We start from the raw sequence: 19,687 nt of genomic DNA on the forward strand, positions 1-19,687 counted from the left end.
AAGATGGGTTTTGTTTCTTAACCCATTCACCTAGTCTGTCTTTTGACTAGGTAGTTCAGTCCATTAATATTTAAAGTTATTAATGAAAGATGAGTATTGAATCCTGTCATTTTTATTTCTATATACTTTCATAATGTAGCTGTACTTTTTGTATTGCTTCAAGAACTCTCTCAAGGGCTGGTTTTCTGGACATGATTTCTTTCAGCCTTTTTATATCATGGAAGATTCATCACTCCCCTTTGACTACAATAGACATTTTGGCTGGGTAAAGTAATCTGGGTTGTCATCTGTGGTCATTTACAACTGGGAATACTTTGGTCCAGGCTCTTCTGGCTTTCATAGTTGGCACTGAAAGGTCAGCTGTAATTCTGATGTGTTTTACTTTTTAATGTGACTTATTTTTCTTTTGCAGCTTTCATTATTCTCTCTTTGCTTTGTATGTTTGCTGTTTTGACTATGACGTGCCATGGAGAGTTTCTTTCCTGGTCCTGTCTCTTTGGTGTTCTATATGCTTCTTGTATTTGTATAGGCATGTCTTTCTTCAATTTTGGGAAATTTTCTTCCACGATTCTGCTGAAGATCTGGTCCATCCCATTATCTTGGGATTCTTCTTCTTCCTGTATGCCTATGATTCGTACGTTTGGTCTTTTTATGGTGTCACTCAATTTCTGCATATTCCATTCTTTTGATTTCTTAAATTTTTCATAGTCTTTGCTTGTGTGGTCTCGTTTGTCCACTTTATCTTCCAGTCTTGATACCATGTTTTCCATTTCATTCATCCTAGTGGTGAGGCTTTCTCCTGTCATTTCTAATTGGCTTACTGAGTGTTTTACTTCCTTCTTCATTTCAGCCTGAGTATTCTTCACTATTTCTAACTTTTCTGAATTCATTCAGAAGTTTATCCCTATCTTCTTTCAGGTCTTTGATTTCTTTATTTGTGTGTTGTTTAAATTCACTGAATTCTTTTACCATGTTTATAATTGTTATTTTGAGTTCCATGTCCTGCATTATCTCTAGGGGGTTCTCATTATACTCCTCTAGAGTACTACTGGTATTTGGTGGGGCTATATTATTTTGGTTTTTCATGTTATTATTTTTTCTCTGTGATTTCGACATGTGAATTTCTTTTGTAGTTTCTGATTCTTGTGTGAGACACAGGCCTTCAAGTTTAGGTCTGCTTCTTTTTGTGAACTTTATGTGTCTTTGTGGTTTACTTTTTGGGCATGAAGAGCTGGTTCATCTAAGCTTCTGGTTCTCTTCCTTTGATTTTAGATTGGAGTGGCCGGATTGCTTTTGTCTTCAGGAGTTCCCACAGAGGCCAAATTCAGATGAGGGTCAGATGTTTTCAGGCTTTCTCCTAAGTTCTGAATCCCTCCAGGAACAATTTTGGCCTCAGGAATTTGGGAGTTGGACTGGCCTGGGAGCCTGGCCCAAGAAAGATGCTGGTCTAGGGCAGCTGGTGGCCCTGCCACCAAGAGATGGAAAGTCAGATGGGTGCGGGAAGAGGCCTGAAGGCCTCCTGGGGACTGCACTGAGGAGCTGGGTTGGTCTGGATGCAAAGGATCAGGAAGAGGAAAGGTCAGCCCCAGTGTCCCAGAAAGAAGCTGGCAGGTGGTGCAGGCCCAGGGAAGCAGATGGAGGTGAGGGTGGGGCCAGGCCCAGAAGCAGTGCTCCTTGGCCCCAGAGTAGACACTACCATTGGTCTGGATGAAAAGGATCAGGGAGCAGTATTGGTTCCCCAGCTGTCTGGGGCCCCAAGACAAGGATTGGAGCAGGGCCCAAACTCGGAGGAGAGAACAGAGGTGGAGATGGGAGGGTGAATGAGGCTGGGGAAGTCACTGTGCAGAGGGCGCAATGGACTTACCCCGGAGAGAAGCCTGTGGGTAGGAGAGAGGCCTGCTGCAGGTCATGCAGGCCCAGCGAAGCAGAGGGAGGATATTTCATAAATTTAAAAACATTATAATAATGAATTTATTAGAAGTTTTTTTTCTTTCCTTTGCTTGAGATTATAAATATCCTAAGATTTATAAGCATAGTATTTATTTTCTATTTATTTATCTATGGAAATATAGAAAATTGTTACTCAAGATACTTCAAAAGTGAGTACTTTAAAACATTTTTTTTTATTTTATTTTATCCCAGCACTTGGGAGGCAGAGGCAGACAGATTTCCATGAGACCAAAGCTAGCCTGGTCTACATAGTGAGCTCCAGATTAGGTGAGGCTACAGATGGATCCTGCCTCAAAAAGACAAAAAAAATTATTTTCTGTGTACAGTCAAGTGTTTTGCCTGCATGTATCTAAGTGCATGACATACATGCAATGCCCACAGAGGCCAGAAAACAGTGTCAGATTCCCTGGAACTGGAGTTAGAGACAGTTGTTAGCTGCCATGAGGGTGCTGGAAACTGAACCTAGGTCCTCTGCAAGAGCACCCAATGTTCTTAACCACTGAGCCATCTTTTCAGCCTGCAAATGTAGTATTTTTAATATCTACTTTAAAACAGACTTAATTTTAAGGATTTTACTGTAATGAATGGCAAAATTTACTGATTTGTTATAGAGCATGAGATAAACTTTAAGACATAGCTTAAATGAAACAAAATGTCTTGTCTACCTTAGAAGTCTTGTCATCTGTATGTGAGTATGTTTGCACTTCTTTTCCTTGTGCTTGCCCATCTTCTGTCTGATCACTGTCTTTCTGGTCTCTGCCACCTTCTCCAAGGCTTATTTTCTGGGATGTTTCCACAATAAAGGTTCCCAAATTTTGAGAGGACTGTGTTTCCGAATCACTGCTTTAAAAAAACATATTAACAGAAAATGAGAAAGATTGCTATATGCACTTCTCAAACTTTAAAACCAAGCAGTATTATGCCATAGATCATACATAGAACTTTAAGTTTAACTTGAGAATTTATTGACTCTCACTGTTTTAATAAATTTATTCAAATTTATTAATTAAAGAATTTAATCATGAAAACAGGTATCAAATTCTTATTTTCACAATGTCTACAGTATGTATACTAAGCATTCACTCAAGAAGCATATGCTTTAAAACACATCCAAAGTCTGAGCATTCACTAGTTTCTGATCCAGAATATTCAAATTTTAATTTTTCTAACAAAGTTTTCCCCATTAGGAATAAAATTTTAATCCCTTGAGCTTTCTACCATTGGTTATAGTTATAATTCTTATAGCTATTCATCATTCAGAAAGTATTTGTTAAACACTATAAACCAGGCCCTTTTTTAAACACAAGGGTTAAAGTAGTAAGTGAATAAAATATGGCAGATACAACCTGAAAATCCTGTCTTCGTGTCACTTGTATCACAGTAAGAATTTGGAAATGGGAACCAAATAACAATAAGTAGAATATACAGTATACTAATAGTGATTTGTCCAAGAAAAAAATAATAAATCAAAGCAATGAGGGATCAGAAACTTTGAGGTTGACTTGAAGTATTTTGGACTAGTATTCACAATTACCAGTCATCAGAGAAATGCAAATTAAAACTACATTGAGATTCCATTTCACTCTAGTAAGAATGGGAGTCATTAAGAAAACAAGTAACAATAAATATTGGCAAAGATATAGGTAAAAAGGACCCCTCATATACTGCTGATAGGAATGTAAACTAGTCTCCAACCACTATGGAAATTAGCATGGAAGTTCCAAAATAAAATAAAACTAGATCTGCCACATGATCCAGCCCCACCTCTCCTGGGAATATTTCCAAAGGACTTCAAGTCAACATACCACAGAAATACTTGCACATCAATGTTTATTGCAGCACTATTCACAATAGCTAAGTTATAGAACCAAACTAGTGTCTATCAACACAGAATGGATAAAGAAAATGTATGTGATATATACATACAATGGAATTTTTTTCAACCATGAAGAAATGATGTCATTTACAAGAAAATGGCTACAGCAGGAGATAATCATATTAAGAGATGTCAGTTTCAGAAAGACAAATATCAAATTTTCTCTTACTTGTGTTTCCTACATTTCACATGGTACACACAAGTTCTATGTTTATATGACATGAAGGTAGGAATGAGACTGTCTAGGGGAACACAGGGCACTAATAGGATGGGGGAGGGATGAAACGGGAGGGAAGGAGAGAATGAGAGGAATATGCTCAAAGTACATCACAGACTGATGAAAATGTAACACAGTACACGTAGAATAAATGTTCACCAATGGAAGATTAGAAAAAAAAAGAAGGTTTGAGGTTGAGGGGAACATATAAGGCCCCTTTTTACAGAGCTGATGTTTTAACCATTTTTATATAGATATATACTCCTTGACATACCTTTAAGAAAAACTCCCACACCTTGTTCAGGTTTTCCTAATCTACATGATTTTGAGATGGTTCACTGTCTTGGTCACTCCTGAATGTGCTCCAGGTTATCTGGATGATGCAACAAACGCAGACTCCAAATTCATAGTCTAAGACTTGTATACTATGAGTGACACTTGGTAGAACTTCTGGTAAATGGAGACTAAAACTGTGTAAGCTTTTTCTGGCATATGCGTAATAATACAGACTCATAGAATATTTAACAAAATCTCCTAATGCATTTTTACATATAGACTATTATAAAAAACTACATATTTTTTCCACTGTGTAGCTGAACAATTTGCATTTTTAATTCAGTAACCTACTCTGTATTTTTACAACCATATCTTATTGTAAAGCATTTTCTACCCCTCATATTGTAAAGCATTGAATTTCCCATTCTTTTCAATGCCATTTTAACAACAAACTCAATAAAAACACGCTTTGTTGTACACTGTTATTCACAGTGTTATTTAGCATAATTATGTCTTTATAGATGTAAGATGTGGGCTGGTATCAGGTTCAGTGGCAGAGCACTTGCTTAACATATGCAAGGCCCTGGGGTTTTTAGAAGAAATCTATGATGACTTCCCGATAGACTGGATGTTGGGGGTGAAAGACTAGAATAAAGGATGATGCAAGTTTCTGTTCAGGGTAAGTGGAAGAATTAACATTATTTGGGAAGGGATTTTGTGTGGGGAAGCAAAGAAGTATGGATTTGGTCATCAGACATCAAAGTATGACGTTAAGTTGACTGTTAGCCTAACAAATTTTAAATTCTGGACTAAGGTCTGCTCTCTCTATATAAATTTTTGGGTGTCTGCAATAACAGAATTCATTTGAAATTTAAGGATTGTTTTAGCAAATATGGAATCACAAGCTGTACACCTGAATGCAAAGAAGATGTGCAAAGATTGGAGCAGTTGAACACAAAGATACTGGGGGAAAAATACAGCAAATGATGATGATGTGACTGAATGTCCGGCACTGTGGGTGAATTTCCAGGATGGTGCTGTGGGTGAATTTCTGGGATGGCTCTGTGGCTGAATGTCCAGGATGGCGCTGTGGGTGAATGTTGGGGATGGCGCTGTGATTGAATGTCCAGGATGGTGCTGTGGGTGAATGTCAGGGATGGCGCTGTGACTGAATGTCCAGGATGGCACTGTGGGTCAATGTCAGGGATGGTGTTGTGGGTGAATGTTGGGGATGGCACTGGGGGTGAATTTCTGGGATGGTGCTGTGGGTGAATGTCCAGGATGGTGCTGTGGGTGAATGTTGGGGATGGCGCTGTAAGTGAATGTCTGGGATGGAGCTGTGGGTGAATGTCTGGGATGGCGCTGTAGGTGAATGTCTGGGATGGAGCTGTGGGTGAATGTCCAGGGTGGCTGTGGTGATTTGAATGAAAACATCCCCCACAGGCTCCAAGTATTTGGACATTTTGTCCCCAGTTGGTGGTGCTGTTTTGGGAGGGCTTAAAAGGGGTGGCTATCCTAGAGAAAGCATGTCACTGGGGGTGGGCTTAGAGAGTTCTTAAGCCTTGCTGGATCTTGAGTGGCTCTCTTGCTTCCTGTGCCTGCTTGAAGATGTAGACTCCAGCTTCTGCTCCTCTTCCAGCCACCTCGGCCACCATGCCTCCCCATCGTGATGGACTGTTGCCCCTTGGTACCATAAGCTCAAATAAACTCTTTCTTCTATAAATTGCTTTGGTCAGTGTTTCTATCACAGTAACAGAAAAGTAACTAATACAGTAATTGGTACCTGAGAATGGGCTATCAGCTGTGAAGAACCTGACCTTGTAGGATTTTGAAGAAATGTGGAACACTTTGGAAGTTTGGGTTAGAAAAGCTGTTGGTTGTTGTAGGCAGAGCTTAAAAGGTCACTCTATTAGGCACTTGGAAGAAAGTAGTGCTGAGAACAATGTAGTTTCAGAGGGAAATAAGGACTTAAGCCAGAACTGGGATATTCTGGCAAATAGTCTGGCTGGAGTCTGCCCACAGCCAAAAAATTTGCCTGAGGCTAAGTTGAGAAACAATGGACTAATTTCTCTGGTGGAAGAAATTTCAAGACAGCCTAACATAGAAATGGTGGCATGGCTATTAATGGTGAATATTATGCAGAGCTACAGTGAAAAAAGAGCAAATGGTGGAGAAAGAAATACAGAATGTACAGTTTAGGCTGAAAAAGAGCACTAGGAAGGTGAAAGCTGGAGGCCTGTGCTGGAGAGGATCCCTTGATAAGGAGATTAAAGTGATTAAGGAGGGGCCTAGAGATTCAGACTTAAACAATGGAGAGAGTGCCTCCAGGGCAAGACCACACCCAGTTAAGCCTCCAACTTGTGAAAGGATGCTGCAGGGCCATGGAAGAGAAAAGCTTCTAAAATGGATAAAGCAGGCTGGGGTCCATCCCAAACTTGCAGTCAAACTTGGCAGTGTCGTTCACCCAGTGCTGGCTTTAGAGGCATGAAAGATGGAAGAGTGAAGGGGTCATCAGTTCTTCCTCTGCTGTTTCATTGAGCCACTGAAGCCAGGCAGCATGAAGCAGGGGTGCCCCTGCCTAGAGAAGGCCCTGATAGGCCACTTGGTGAAGCTGTGAGGGTGAAGCCTGGTTGGCAATGGAGACCCCAAGAAGATGTTCGTGATGCCAGTGCTGTGAGGCATCTGCCAAGAGGAGCTACATATAGGGAGTGGTACCAGTCCAAGAGAAAGACATTGTACACAACAAAGCTGGAGGGGATGAGCCATCTAAGGCTTTTGGAAGTAAAGTCCCAGAAGTCGAGCATGGAGCTACTGGATTTGGTGGTTGTCCTGCTGTTTTTTGTCATTGTTTTGGTTCCGTATTTCCTCACTATGCCTCTATTCTTCCCTTTTGGAATGGGAATGTGTATTTGGTTCCACTGCATGTTGGGAGTATGCAATTTGTCTTGATTTCACAGGGGCTTACAATTAAGATAGTTCCCTGAGTCTCAGAAGAGACTCTGGACTGTGGACTTTTGAATAGTATTTGAGTATGGTAATGACTATGGGGACTTTTAAGGTTGAAGTAAATGCATTTTGCATTTTATATGGTCATGAGCCTATGGGGACCAATGGTGGAATGTGGTGGTTTGAATGAAAATATCCCCTATAGGCTCCAAGTATTTAGACATTTTGTCCCCAGTTGGTGGTGCTGTTTTGGGAGGTCTTAGAAGTTGGGGCCATGATGGAGGAAGCATGTCACTGGGGGTGGGCTTAGAGAATTCTTAAGCCTTGCTGGATTTTGAGTTGCTCTCTTGCTTCCTGTGCCCACTTGAAGATGTAGAGCTTAGCTTCTGCTCCTTCTCCAGCCACCTCTGCCGCCATGCCTCTCAGCCATGATGGACTCTTGCCTCTTTGGAACAGTAACCTCAAATAAACTCTTCTTTCTATAAATTTTTTTGGTCAGTGTTTCTATCACTGTAACAGAAAAGTAACTAATACAGTGGTTCTGTGGCTGAATGTTAGGGATGGTGCTGTGGCTCAATGTCAGTGATCACAGCATAAAAAGTATAGTATGATGGGGTGAAAAGATAGTTCAGCAGTTAAGAGCACTGGCTGCTCTTGCAGAGGACCTAGGTTTCATTCCCAGCACCCACATGGCAGCTAACAACTGTCAGTCCCTCCAGTTCCAGGGGATCTGGTGCCCTCTTCTGCCCTCTGCAGGCATTGCATATATATGGTATAAATATACATGCAGGAAACATAGTCACACTCTAAAATAAAAATAAATAACTAAAAAATTTTAATGAGTAGTATGGCAAAAGTATAGAAGTCAATTGTTTTGGAAGCCTCTCTGAGGTCAAGTAAGGGAAGGGTTGAAAATTGCCTTCACTTTTGGCAATGTGATCATAATGAGGAAAAACTGTTCTGTAGGGATGATGAAGGGACCAAAAGAATTTGAAACAACGAATATAGTAATGTTTCCAGATTTTGCTTCCAAGAGCAACAAAGATAGATAACACTAGGCACAAGAGTAGCAACAGGTACAGTGATCTTTTGATTTCCAGACTTGTCCTAATTTCACTGCAATTAGTGTAACTGATCTCCTAATAGTGTCTCCCTTTGCTGTTAATACAGCAAATGAGGAGCGAAATGACCAGGGTACAGTTTTAGTGCCTCTCCAGACAGTAGTGGTATTCTCTAGCAAAAGTTTTTCTACCTTGGATAATAGGACCCTGAAATCTGCTAAGCTCTCAGTCATATTAATGAAAAGCAAATCCCCAATGGGTTATTTAGTTAAATAGTGACAGAGGCCACTTTAACCTGTAAGTCCCTATTCTCCTACCTATGCATTGCCTTCAATGAAATTAAAAAAAACTGTCACTTTAAGATATACACTATAGTTGATATCTTCTTACTGGCCACTGTAATTAAGACTAAAACAGGTGCTATAATATAATGGAAAATGCAGTAAGATTAGTAAATTCCTTGATATAGTTCATACCTCATATTCTTTACCATAAAATGTGCCTTGTAGTCTGTGTAATGTTATGTAGGGTATCGTGGGAATATACATAGATACACCATTCTTCAAGTCCTAAGAATGGTGGTATTTGCAAAAGTTCAAAGGAAAAATATATGCACAAACAGTTATCTGTTTTCATGAAAGCAAACTGATGCTACTGCTGTGATGAAGGAAGTCCAGTGTAACTGACTGGATACTAAGGGGCTGGCTGGCTCCTCTGGAGAATCTTGCTATACTGGAGGCTTGGACTTGACTTCTCCTATTTAATATGAAACTGCCAATAGCCAGATGAGTTTTACTAAGAGAAGTCAATTTCCTTGGGCTCATGCAAAGCTTCTGCCTCTACTGTTACAGAGATACTGAAAGAGCAGGCAACAGAAATATGATGGGTCACTCTGGTCATATGAATGGAGACTGAGCTTGTTTCAATAGGTCCATGTAACTACCAAACAACAGAAACTCCCAGCAAACAATCTTTCATTTTTTCCTTTAGTGTTTTTAAATAAATGAATAGATACTTCAAGTGCTTTACTCTTCAACATTAATCTCAAACTTCATAACTTTTTGAGGGAAAGGATAGAAGATAGTGAGATCCATTACTTGAGATCCATTCTAGAGACAGAATCAATTGGTTGAATGCACACAAGTATATATTTTAAGGAATTGAATCATGTGATTATGGAGGCTAGCAACTTCATGATCTGCAGTGTCCACCAACGGGCTGAAGGGTGGAGATCCAGGAGTACCAACGGTATGATTACAGTCCAAACAGAAGCAGGCATACACTGGGAGGAACTAATGCTCCAGTTCCACTCTGAAGACCTGCAGGCAGGATTTAAGGAGAGCTGATGCAATAATGAAATCCAAAGCAATCACTAGAGAATTAATTCCTCCTTGCTCATTCTTTATTCTTAATTTTGATGAGGAATTTACATGGATTAAAAAAAAAGACCTAAGCACTTGGGAGGAAGAGGCAGGAGGATCAGGATTTTGAGGCCATCCTGGGATATACTTGACCCTGTCTCAAAAGATGAAAAAATAAAAATCAGCTATTTCTCCAAGTTATACCAAACTGTTTCAAAAGAAAAGAGTTGTTAACTGGAAGAGCTGGTAGGTGTCTATAAAGAAACTTCTCAGAAGCTCCATATATCAGATTAGCCCTTAATCTGAGTGAATCAGACCCACTCCAGTCCTAGAAGACAAGACCTGTTACTCAAGCTCACTTCTTTAAAACTTAATTTCATCCAAATACATCCTCCAAGTCAATACGGAACATTAACAGCATAGACATGGTGAGTGAGGCAGAGCAAAATCACAGCTGACTGAAGTCCTCTATCATGAACAGCAATTCACACATCAGATTTTCACAGGAGTAAAGAAGCCAAAGAAGAGCCCATAGTATCTGGTTTTAACACAATCAAAGAAAAGATACATTAAAGGTGGAGAAATTTGAATGCGCCATCCCTTCCCTATCTCTTACTTTAAAATGTATTCCAAGACTATACTACTCAAACAGCATAGTGATAGAATGAAAGAAAACATACAGATAAATGGAACAGAACAAGGAGATCAGAGGTCAGCCCACACATCTTCAGTCTGTTGGTTTTCAGCAAAAGTGTCATAAACATGCACTGTGGTAAGGACAGACTTTCAATAAACAGTGCAGGTAAAACTGAATATTCACATGCAGAAAAATGAAAACAGATCTCTATTTCTCAATAGTTATAAAAATCAACTCAATACCTGAATGAATAGGACTCAGGAAGCATGGCAGAATACATAGGGTTTGCTGGGGGCTTCGGGTCTGGATATGAGTGAGAAATATTGTATGAAATTTTAAAACCTTAATAAAAAAAAAGAATGCCTTTTCTCTTTCCCATTAAAAAAATCAACTCAAAACAGACTAAAATACTTAAATACTAAGACCTGAAACTAGTAGAAAACAAACATAGGAAATGCTACACAACACTGAACAGGTAAGGAAAGCACTAAGCAGAAATAGAAAAACAAGATTAAATAAAAAGTAAAAGCTCCAGCACAGAGTGAAAAGGTCCAGAAATGGAAGTTTTAGCCCAAATTGTGTTAATTTCCATTGCCAACCTGACCAGATTTGAATCATGTAGGAGACACACCTTTGGGCATGACCACGAGGAGTTTAATTGAGAAGGGAGGAGCCACCCTGCAGGTGGGAAGCCCCTCATGGGCTGGGGTTCCAGAATGAATCAAAAGGAGAAAGTGAGCTGAGCATTAATATTCATCATTCTCTACTTCTTAAGTGGACTCAAATGTGACTATCCAGCCCATGCTTCTGCTGTCACAACTAGAGCTGGTCTCACCACCATACCTTCTCCATTTTAGATGGATGGATGGATGGATGGATGGACACATGAATGGCAGGCTGGATGGCACAAATGGTAGAAAGATAATCTTTAGTCTTTCTACATTTGAACACAGCGCTTACATGCTAGAAAACATATAATACTTGCCGTTCTGAGTCTGGCTTATGAAATTCAGCTTTTCTTCTCTAAGGTTACCACTTACTACTGAATGTTCTCATAAATGATGTGAAATAGACAATAAGGGGATTATTATACAGTATGTTAGATTAAGTTCCATATTTTCTCAGTATCCAAATAATTATATTATAAAAAGCTGAAAGAAACATAATCTTCTGAAGTCTGTGAGGTTCCACTGCATTGAGAATTCTTGCAGCTAAATGAGTCCTAAGACTGTCATGCCAGGCAAGAAGCGTCACAATGTCACTGTGCAAAATGAACTTCACTGCTAAGCTTATCTCCAATAAGAACATGCAATAGTAAGTGATAACCTTAGAGAAGAAAAGCTGAATTTCAGAAGCCAGACTCAGATGACAAGTATTATGTTTTCTAGCATGTAAACATGTGGCTTTATGCACATGCATTGATATGATGAAATTAGAACTCAATACATTACCTAACTTTTATGTATTTATCAATATACGCAGACACGAAGAGATAAGCTATGCCAATATATTATGAACAGTACATAGGTACTATAAGGTTGAGATATAATTTGCAGCTGAAGCTACAATTTCCTTGAAGATACAAATAAATATTTAGTGGATCTTAAGTTAAAAGTATTTTGTTTCCAACTTCTTTTGACACCAGGGAAGAAACTGAGAAAAAGTAAAAAGAAAGTAGGAAAAGAGTCTCTGGCCAAAAAACGTGTGTGTGTGTGTGTGTGTGTGTGTGTGTGTACATGCCTTCTGTGATGTGTATATGGAGATGAGAGGACAACTTGAAAAAACGTGTGTGTGTGTGTGTGTGTGTGTGTGTGTGTACATGCCTTCTGTGATGTGTATATGGAGATCAGAGGACAACTTGAGAAAATTGCTTCTCTTCTTCTAACATGAGGATCCCAGGAATCAAACTCAGGTCATCAGGCTTGGTGGCAGGCCCCTTTACCCACTGAACCATTTCACTGGCCCCATAAATATGCTTTTTGAGTTTCTTTACTCATGTTTCCCAAACTTACCTGCACCACCTGAATCAGGCAGGAAACTTCAAATAAAACTGATGTGTAGACTTTGAGTATTCTCCTGTTGATATTCACTAGGGATTAAACAACTTAAGAGGAATCTTATATTTCTTAAAGAAGTACTTTTTAACTACTATTCAATTAAAGTTACTACTATGTCTTTGCATAATACATACATGAAATAATTAGTGAAGATGGTTCTTAATTTAAAGGATGTTAAACAGCTTGTAGACATCTGGTAACAAGCTGAAATGGGTCATTCAAAATTTATCTAACTAAATTAAGGGGGGAAAATGTTTCTCCTCCCAGGTTGGCATGTCACAAGATAACTAAACTGACTTAGTAGGCTTGCCTGGGAATCCTTAGCTGTCAGTGGTGAATATGCAAAGGGCTAGCAAATTAAATCAACCTGCCAAACTGTCAATTTCAAGCCTCATGACTGCATGAAAATAGCATCACTGGAAGAAATCAAGCATTGCCTTCTTTTGGGTTTCCTGGCACCTATTCAAATACTCATGCAGTTGTGGCTAATTTTGCATGCAAATTTCAGTCAATAAGCTCAGAACAAGACCTCCCAAGATATTTCAAAGGATCTGACAGTATATTTTCTGAATACCAAATCGACAGTAGTTGAAATTCAATCTCCATTTGCCAGTGCTTTACATATGCACAGTGTCCCCACCACAGAGCCAAGTTAATGAGAGCCTCACCTGCTTTCACTCATATCCTCCCAGCCGTCCTTGCCGAGGTTCTCAAACACGTGGCTCATAACCTTGATGGAGTGATTGAGAACAGTGTGGTGATGACCCGCAGAGCACTTCTTCTTGGCAGGTTTAAATTTAACCTTGGTCGTGGTTGTCTTAAAATCATACTGTCCAGACCTCAGGTCCGTGGTAGCCATCTCAGATGTAGCTTTGTCTGTTGGTTGGTGCAGTTTGTCCCCAGAATTTGCCACCTCTTCATTCTCATTTGTAAAAGCCTTGGCTTTGGCCACTTGCCTCCTCAGGGACGCAACTTCCTTCTGTAAGGCGGGTTTTACCTCAAGTTCAGCTTTGTCCTTTTCTGCATCTTTACTCGCCTTCTGTAGGCGTTCTAACTCTTTTTCTCTGGTCTCTGCATCCTCTTCGTACTGTTTTAAGTGGGATTTTAAGAAATCATTTTCTTCCTTTAAGTTTTTATTTCCTTCTTTTAGTTTTGTCGTCCTTTTCTCAAAAGATTTTACCCGATTTTCCAACTCAATGACCTAAACAAGAAAGAATAATTTACATCTTTAAAATCTAAAGCCATAATTTTCTGCATTTTTATTATCATTTCTAACTGATGAAAGTTACATTTAGTACAAGGACAAAAATCAATCTAAGGCACTTAGTTTTTAAATAATTCTAAGGTGATGTAGATGAATACATTCAGAAATGCAATAATACATCTGCTGAATAAAGGACAGATGGTAAAAGAAGATAAACCCGCACAAAGTGACAGAGAACTGAGTATGCACAAACTGCGAAGTGTTCAAATGTCATAAGTGCTTGGGCTATAGTCCACTCACTGAGAAGTACTGTCAGCAGCAAAGTATAGAAAAAGTCCAAAAATAGGTACATGAAGAAACTATTACTAAATAGCATTTCTTTTAGATATGCAAGTGTATGTCTTTCCAAATGGCTTTTGAAATGCCTTAGGGGCTGGAGTCTAAGCTAGCATTGATGTGTCCTATAGCACAAACTATATTTATTGAAATAAATGGAAACATTTTGTTTATATGTGATGTTGAAATTATTATAATTTTAAATTGTTAATAATAATATCACATAAAAAAGTAAAGACAAAATAAAAAATCTATAACAGCTCCTTTTCTAAATTAGGTAAGTGCCATTTTAACTCTCAAGTGGCCCTTAGTTTACACAATAACTTTTTCCAGAAAAATGTTTATCAATTTAAAATTACAATAACTTCAAGGTCACATATAAATAAAATGTTTCCATTTATTTCAATAAATATTGTTCATGCTATAGGACACATCAATGGGAGTGTAGATTCCAGACCCTAAGGCATTTCAAAAGCCATTTGGAAAGACATACACTTGCATATCTAAAACTAGTAAATGATAAGATATAAATGCCTTTAGTCTGAGCACTTGGAGAGAACCATTCTAATTCTTCAATACAAAAATCTTATAGAGAAAATGATTTCAATTTAGATCTTGAAAAATAAGTAACAAGAATTACTCTTTGTAATACTTTACAAATTCCCAAATACATTTATAAACATTTGAAACAGACACTTAGCGACAACTTTTGCTAAGAAGCACAATTTCTTCATTTGAGACCACCGGATAACTAAAAGCAGGAGGAATGCCTGGCGTCTGGGCCTTCATTTCAGGTCTGCACTCTGGAGCAAGGAACAGGTAAGTCATGTTTTTAACCTTTCCTCTGCAGTAACCTGGAATTCGACAAAGAGCAAAACTCCACAGGGACAGACAGCTCTTCCCCTCCAGAAAGGACGGTTATCCAAGAGGCTGTATTCACAGGGATTAATAGATTAATAAAGAATTAATTTTGTATGGCCATGCCAGATGGATCTCAGCTGAAATAACAATGGGAGAGACCATACCTGGACCCAGACTGGATAATTTACACATAACTCTCACACTCTATTTAATCCGAAATACCTATTGGTAGATGTATGATGGACTTTGGAGGGTCACGGAATCCCTTTATTCCCTCCTCTTCCCAGTGTGACTATATTAACATTAAATAAAGTTCCTTGTCTTCAGGGCCGGGGAGACAGCTTAATCAGTAAAGTGCTCACATATAAAAAGCCAGGGCGTGGTGGCATACTTATAATGCCAGTGATGGGGAGGCAAGGAACAGTCAGCCTGTCTGGCTTACTTGTGTGAGATCCAGGCCAGTAAGAGACCCTGTCTCTAAAAAAAGAAAAAACAAAAACAAACCAAAAGAAAAACCTCCAAACAGAAAACAATAGGTGGACTGCACCTGAGGTTTTCCTCTGGCCTGCACAAGCATACACACACGCACCTCCCACAATTCACGCAGGAACACACATACTTAAAAGGAAATTCAGCAGGGTCTGGTGCCAGAGGCATGTGAATCTAGCTACTCGTGAAACCAAGAAATGAGGGATTGGAAGTTCAAGGCCAGCCTGAGAATGAGTTCACATCTAAACAAGTTCAAATCCAGCCCAAGCTATTTAATGAGACCTTGTCTCAAAATAAAAAGTAAAAAAAAAGTAATAATAAAGAGAGCTGGGCAAATAGTTTAGTGGTAGATCACTTCTTTAGCATATGTGAGGTCCTAAAGTCAATCTTCAAAACCACATAAGTTAAAAAATAATAATCAAAATAAGTAAATTTAACCACGAGGGTTTAAATCATGACTGATGCAACTGCATTAGGCTAATATGAAAAGTTAGAGATTAGTATGCAAATTTGATGTAAGTCCAATGAAAATATCTGCAGTTCTTTCTCTAGGCCTTAAAATACATTTCTGGGTCCTTTATGTTAGTAGTCATGATGGACAGAATGAAATAATAGATTTTGTTAGGGTTTTTCCTCTAGGGAAATAGTCACTTATTATGTAAAATTTGTACAAAGTTTAGCAAACAAAAATAGTGTGAAACAAGGATAAGCTAATACAAACTATGTGACATCTTGGCTGACAGTGTATAGACGGTCTCAGTGTTTAACTTTGCTTCATGATGAATGAATGACGGTGTTTCTTGTCTTCTCTCTTCTTATATTAACCTGGTCTGTGTCATTGAGTACTGACAGATTTTGTTACAGAACCATATGGCAAGTATTAGAAGTCTCGGGAGGCACGTTGTTAGCTATAATCCACAGGAAAGTCCTCAAAGTCCATCCACAGGTACAAGAAGTAAAGGTAGCTAATTACAATTTGTGCATTTCTATGTTTATCTATGTATCAAAGTTTTCTATTAAAAAATACCAATCCAGAGTTGCCAAATAACAGTCAAAGAGTAACTATTTAAAGATATATTTTTAATAATACCAAAAGGTGTCTATATACTTGAGACCCCATCACTGAACCTGATACATTATTTTACTAAAAATCTATGTATTAAAATAAATGCTAAGATTTGAAATCAGCATTTTACTATTAACCGTAAATTGTGCTGCATTGTGACCACAGATTTGATGGGGATGGTCTTATTAAAACAGAAAACTTATTGGGAATGGTGGTACATGAATACAATCCCAGCACTCCAAAGGCAGAGACAGGTGGATCTACATAGAGAGTTAGGCCAGCTGGGGCTACTGGGAGACTCTGTCTCAGAAACTAATGAACTAACAAACAACCATAAAACATAGAAAGCTATACTAAATCATAGAATAAAGAGTTTTGTATATAATCACCTAAGTCATATTTATTTTCAAGTTTAAAGCATAAAGATACTATCATTTTACTGTGATAGAGCTTTAAATAAGAAAAGCAATCTATGCTGTGGCTTATACAATCTCATGATACACTTTAAGCAAACTGCTCACTTAGTCTAAATTTTGTTAACTCCTGATCATTTCATTTTCTCCATTCATCTATAAAAGTATTTTTAATCTATGTCAACAATAGCACAAGTGTTTACACATTTAATTCACTAACATTGATTTTTTTTACCCCATTTTGGCAAGCCAATGATTTTGAATTATGAATTTAAATTAGAAACTCACACAAGCTTTACGTTCATAAGCCCTCAGTTTAAAATACAATCCTTTATGTTAAAATTCAGATTTAACTTGCTCAGTCAATATCTTAAAGATTAGACTACCTTCTGTAATGTCTGCTCGGATATTTCTTTCTCATTCTTCTCTGGAGTACTCTTCTTGACCCCAGCATCTTCATGGTATCTAAAGAGATGTTCTTGTAGAGAATAAATAATATATTATGATACATCATATATTGCCGAAACACAATCCTGTCATTTTAAGGGAAAAAGATTTTTTGGTTTTTCAGTTATGAATAATCTAGTCTATTTTCTTGTCAAGTATTTGGCCAAGAACTAAATGGTGACCTTTCTCAAGATTTTCAGCCACATAATTATGTATCTTTGTAGTATCACTTTTTTCCTGCGGCATTAAGATTTTCAGAAGTACGACAGATCTGCAGGTTAACAATGCTGTACTTTTATTCCCATTTTCATTCTTCTGTGGACTATTCTCCCTTTGCTTTAAAAGCAGAATTCATTGCCTTTTTATCTATAGTCACTACTAGTTTTGTTCTGCTGATCTTGTTCCCTGCCTGGAGGATCAGAGAGATTGCTGAACAAAGCAAACGGTAACAGAACTGGAGGAGACTAAACTGCAACACCCCCACGAAACCTTTCGTTCAAGTGAAAGTAATGCACTGGGCAGGGAAAACCGTGAAAAACCACATTTCTGGAAAGACTGTGGCTTCTTAACAAACAGGAACGCACATCCATGCTGAAGTTGTTTCCAGTCACTCCCATACTAGCTACGCAACTGATTAACAAAACCTTTTCAGCTCAGCAAACATCAAGGTTGAAGAAAAAGTCATAGATTTTTTTTCATTAATATTAAAATTGAAATTCACCCAAACCAACAAATAACTGTTTACTTGTCAGTTAAGTTACAGTGGCAAAGTTTTATTTTTACTGAATAATTTTTTTTTAATTTTTAAAAATGATTTATTTAATAACAACATACTTAGAAGAAGCATATCATTACAACACAATTGACATATTCAATAACGGTTTCCTGAGGTAGGATGCATCTCTTTCAAAATTGGCTGTAAATTTTTAGGTTTACAGTTGAATTATTACAGTTATACAATATTGTACTCAGTATAAACCCTATAAGATTATCCTCCAACTTCCATACATGTGCTGTGACATGAGTATACACACACACACATACACACACACACACACACACACACACACACATATACACAAGACAAAAAAGAGAAAAGCAATATTGAGATGGAAGAATGCATTTCTGCCAAATAGAAAAGGCAAAGACCAAAGAACTCACCAGCAAACTGAGCAAAATGTACACTGCTGAGTTTTCTGTACATAAATACAATAAAACTGTTCTTTAAGAAATATTACTGAATAATTTTTTAAAGTAATATTTCTTAAAGAACAAAAGAGAGAGTAAAAAGGGTGCATAAAGCTAAAAGAATGCATATCTGTGCTAGCCTGAGATGATTTTGCTTTAAAGTAAGCTTGACTGCTGTAGGTCAGTGTAAAACTTTGATTTATCAACAAAGGAAAAAGAAAACAATGTTATTCTCTGAAGAGTAGAAATCCTCTTGGTATAAGCAGTGACTAACAAGTTTGTTAGAATGAATTAGGCATTTCTTTTGTCTTTGAAGCATGACATACCCAATTAAAACTTCTGTATTCATGAAATAAATAGAACACTTTCCTAAGGATAATAAAAGCTAGAATAGGTAAAATGTACCAACTGGGGAATAGGTACCTTTACCTTGATAATAATCTATCAGTTCCCAAGTTTCTTTTTCCAGTTCCCTAACACCATGGTGCTGAATTCATTTACAACACTCTTTGAGCAATACAGAAATAATATGCAAATATAATTCATCTGTTCTAGTCATTTAAATATCTCCTATAGTTCTGAGTGAAATTATTCTTAGAAAATAAGACAATAGTTCTATATTCAAGGAACATACATTGCTAATGATAGCTATATATTGGTAATAAAATAAACACTGAAGATTATTTTTAAAATGAATTTCTTTATTAAATTTTTGGTCGTGGACCAAGGCCCACTGGTGGAATGGCTAAGCATGCCCACCTGCAGTTGTTAGCTAAAAAGACTTTTTTCTCACCTTCATAGGGTTTATAAAGACTACTGAGTCAGCGAGGCTCAGGTTGTGGAAAGGAGCTTGGCTGCTTAAATCTCTCACTGCTCAAGCACCTCAGGATTTGGGAAGTGAGGCAAGAGGACCTAGGTAGAAAATTACATTTCTATTTTCTTCAGATAGTGAGTGCATGAGCATGGGCTAAACTCATAAGAGGGCTATCATATCTGTAAGAGAGTTATTATAGTTTTAAAAAATATTTTATTTATTATTTTTATTTTATGTGTATGCGTGTATTGCCTGCATGTAGGTAAGTGCACCTGTGCTGTGCAATTCCCATAGAGGACAGAAGAGGCTGTTGGATCCCCTGGAACTGAAGTTACGACAGTGTGTCCCAGCACATGTGGGTGCTGGGATTCCAACCTGGGTCTTCTGCAAGAACAGCCAGTTTTCTTAACCACTGAGCTATCTATCTCTCCAGCCCCTGAGAGTTATTATAGTTTTAAATGCATTCATTTCTACCACTAAGGCAGTAT

At 38.0% G+C, this 19,687-nt stretch overlaps 1 protein-coding gene across 7 annotated transcripts in view; it reads right to left on the reverse strand.

Moving 5' to 3' along the window:
- Positions 1 to 19,687, reverse strand: part of Cntln (centlein) — a 327,688-nt gene that overhangs the window by 107,206 nt on the left and 200,795 nt on the right. For 5 of the 7 annotated variants that reach the window (XM_029566247.1, XM_008838743.3, XM_029566246.1 and 2 more), the window contains 3 exons: positions 17,137 to 17,228; positions 13,050 to 13,582; positions 2,616 to 2,793 (listed from right to left, as the gene is read on the reverse strand). In XM_029566247.1, the coding sequence (XP_029422107.1) occupies positions 2,616 to 2,793; positions 13,050 to 13,582; positions 17,137 to 17,228 (803 nt within the window). The remainder of the gene's footprint in view (positions 1 to 2,615; positions 2,794 to 13,049; positions 13,583 to 17,136; positions 17,229 to 19,687) is intronic. The other 2 variants (XM_008838744.3, XM_029566244.1) reach the window with 1 other exon arrangement.

Source organism: Nannospalax galili, unplaced genomic scaffold (assembly GCF_000622305.1).
Source record: "Nannospalax galili isolate Female #2095 unplaced genomic scaffold, S.galili_v1.0 scaffold219, whole genome shotgun sequence".
Lineage (NCBI taxonomy): Eukaryota > Metazoa > Chordata > Mammalia > Rodentia > Spalacidae > Nannospalax > Nannospalax galili.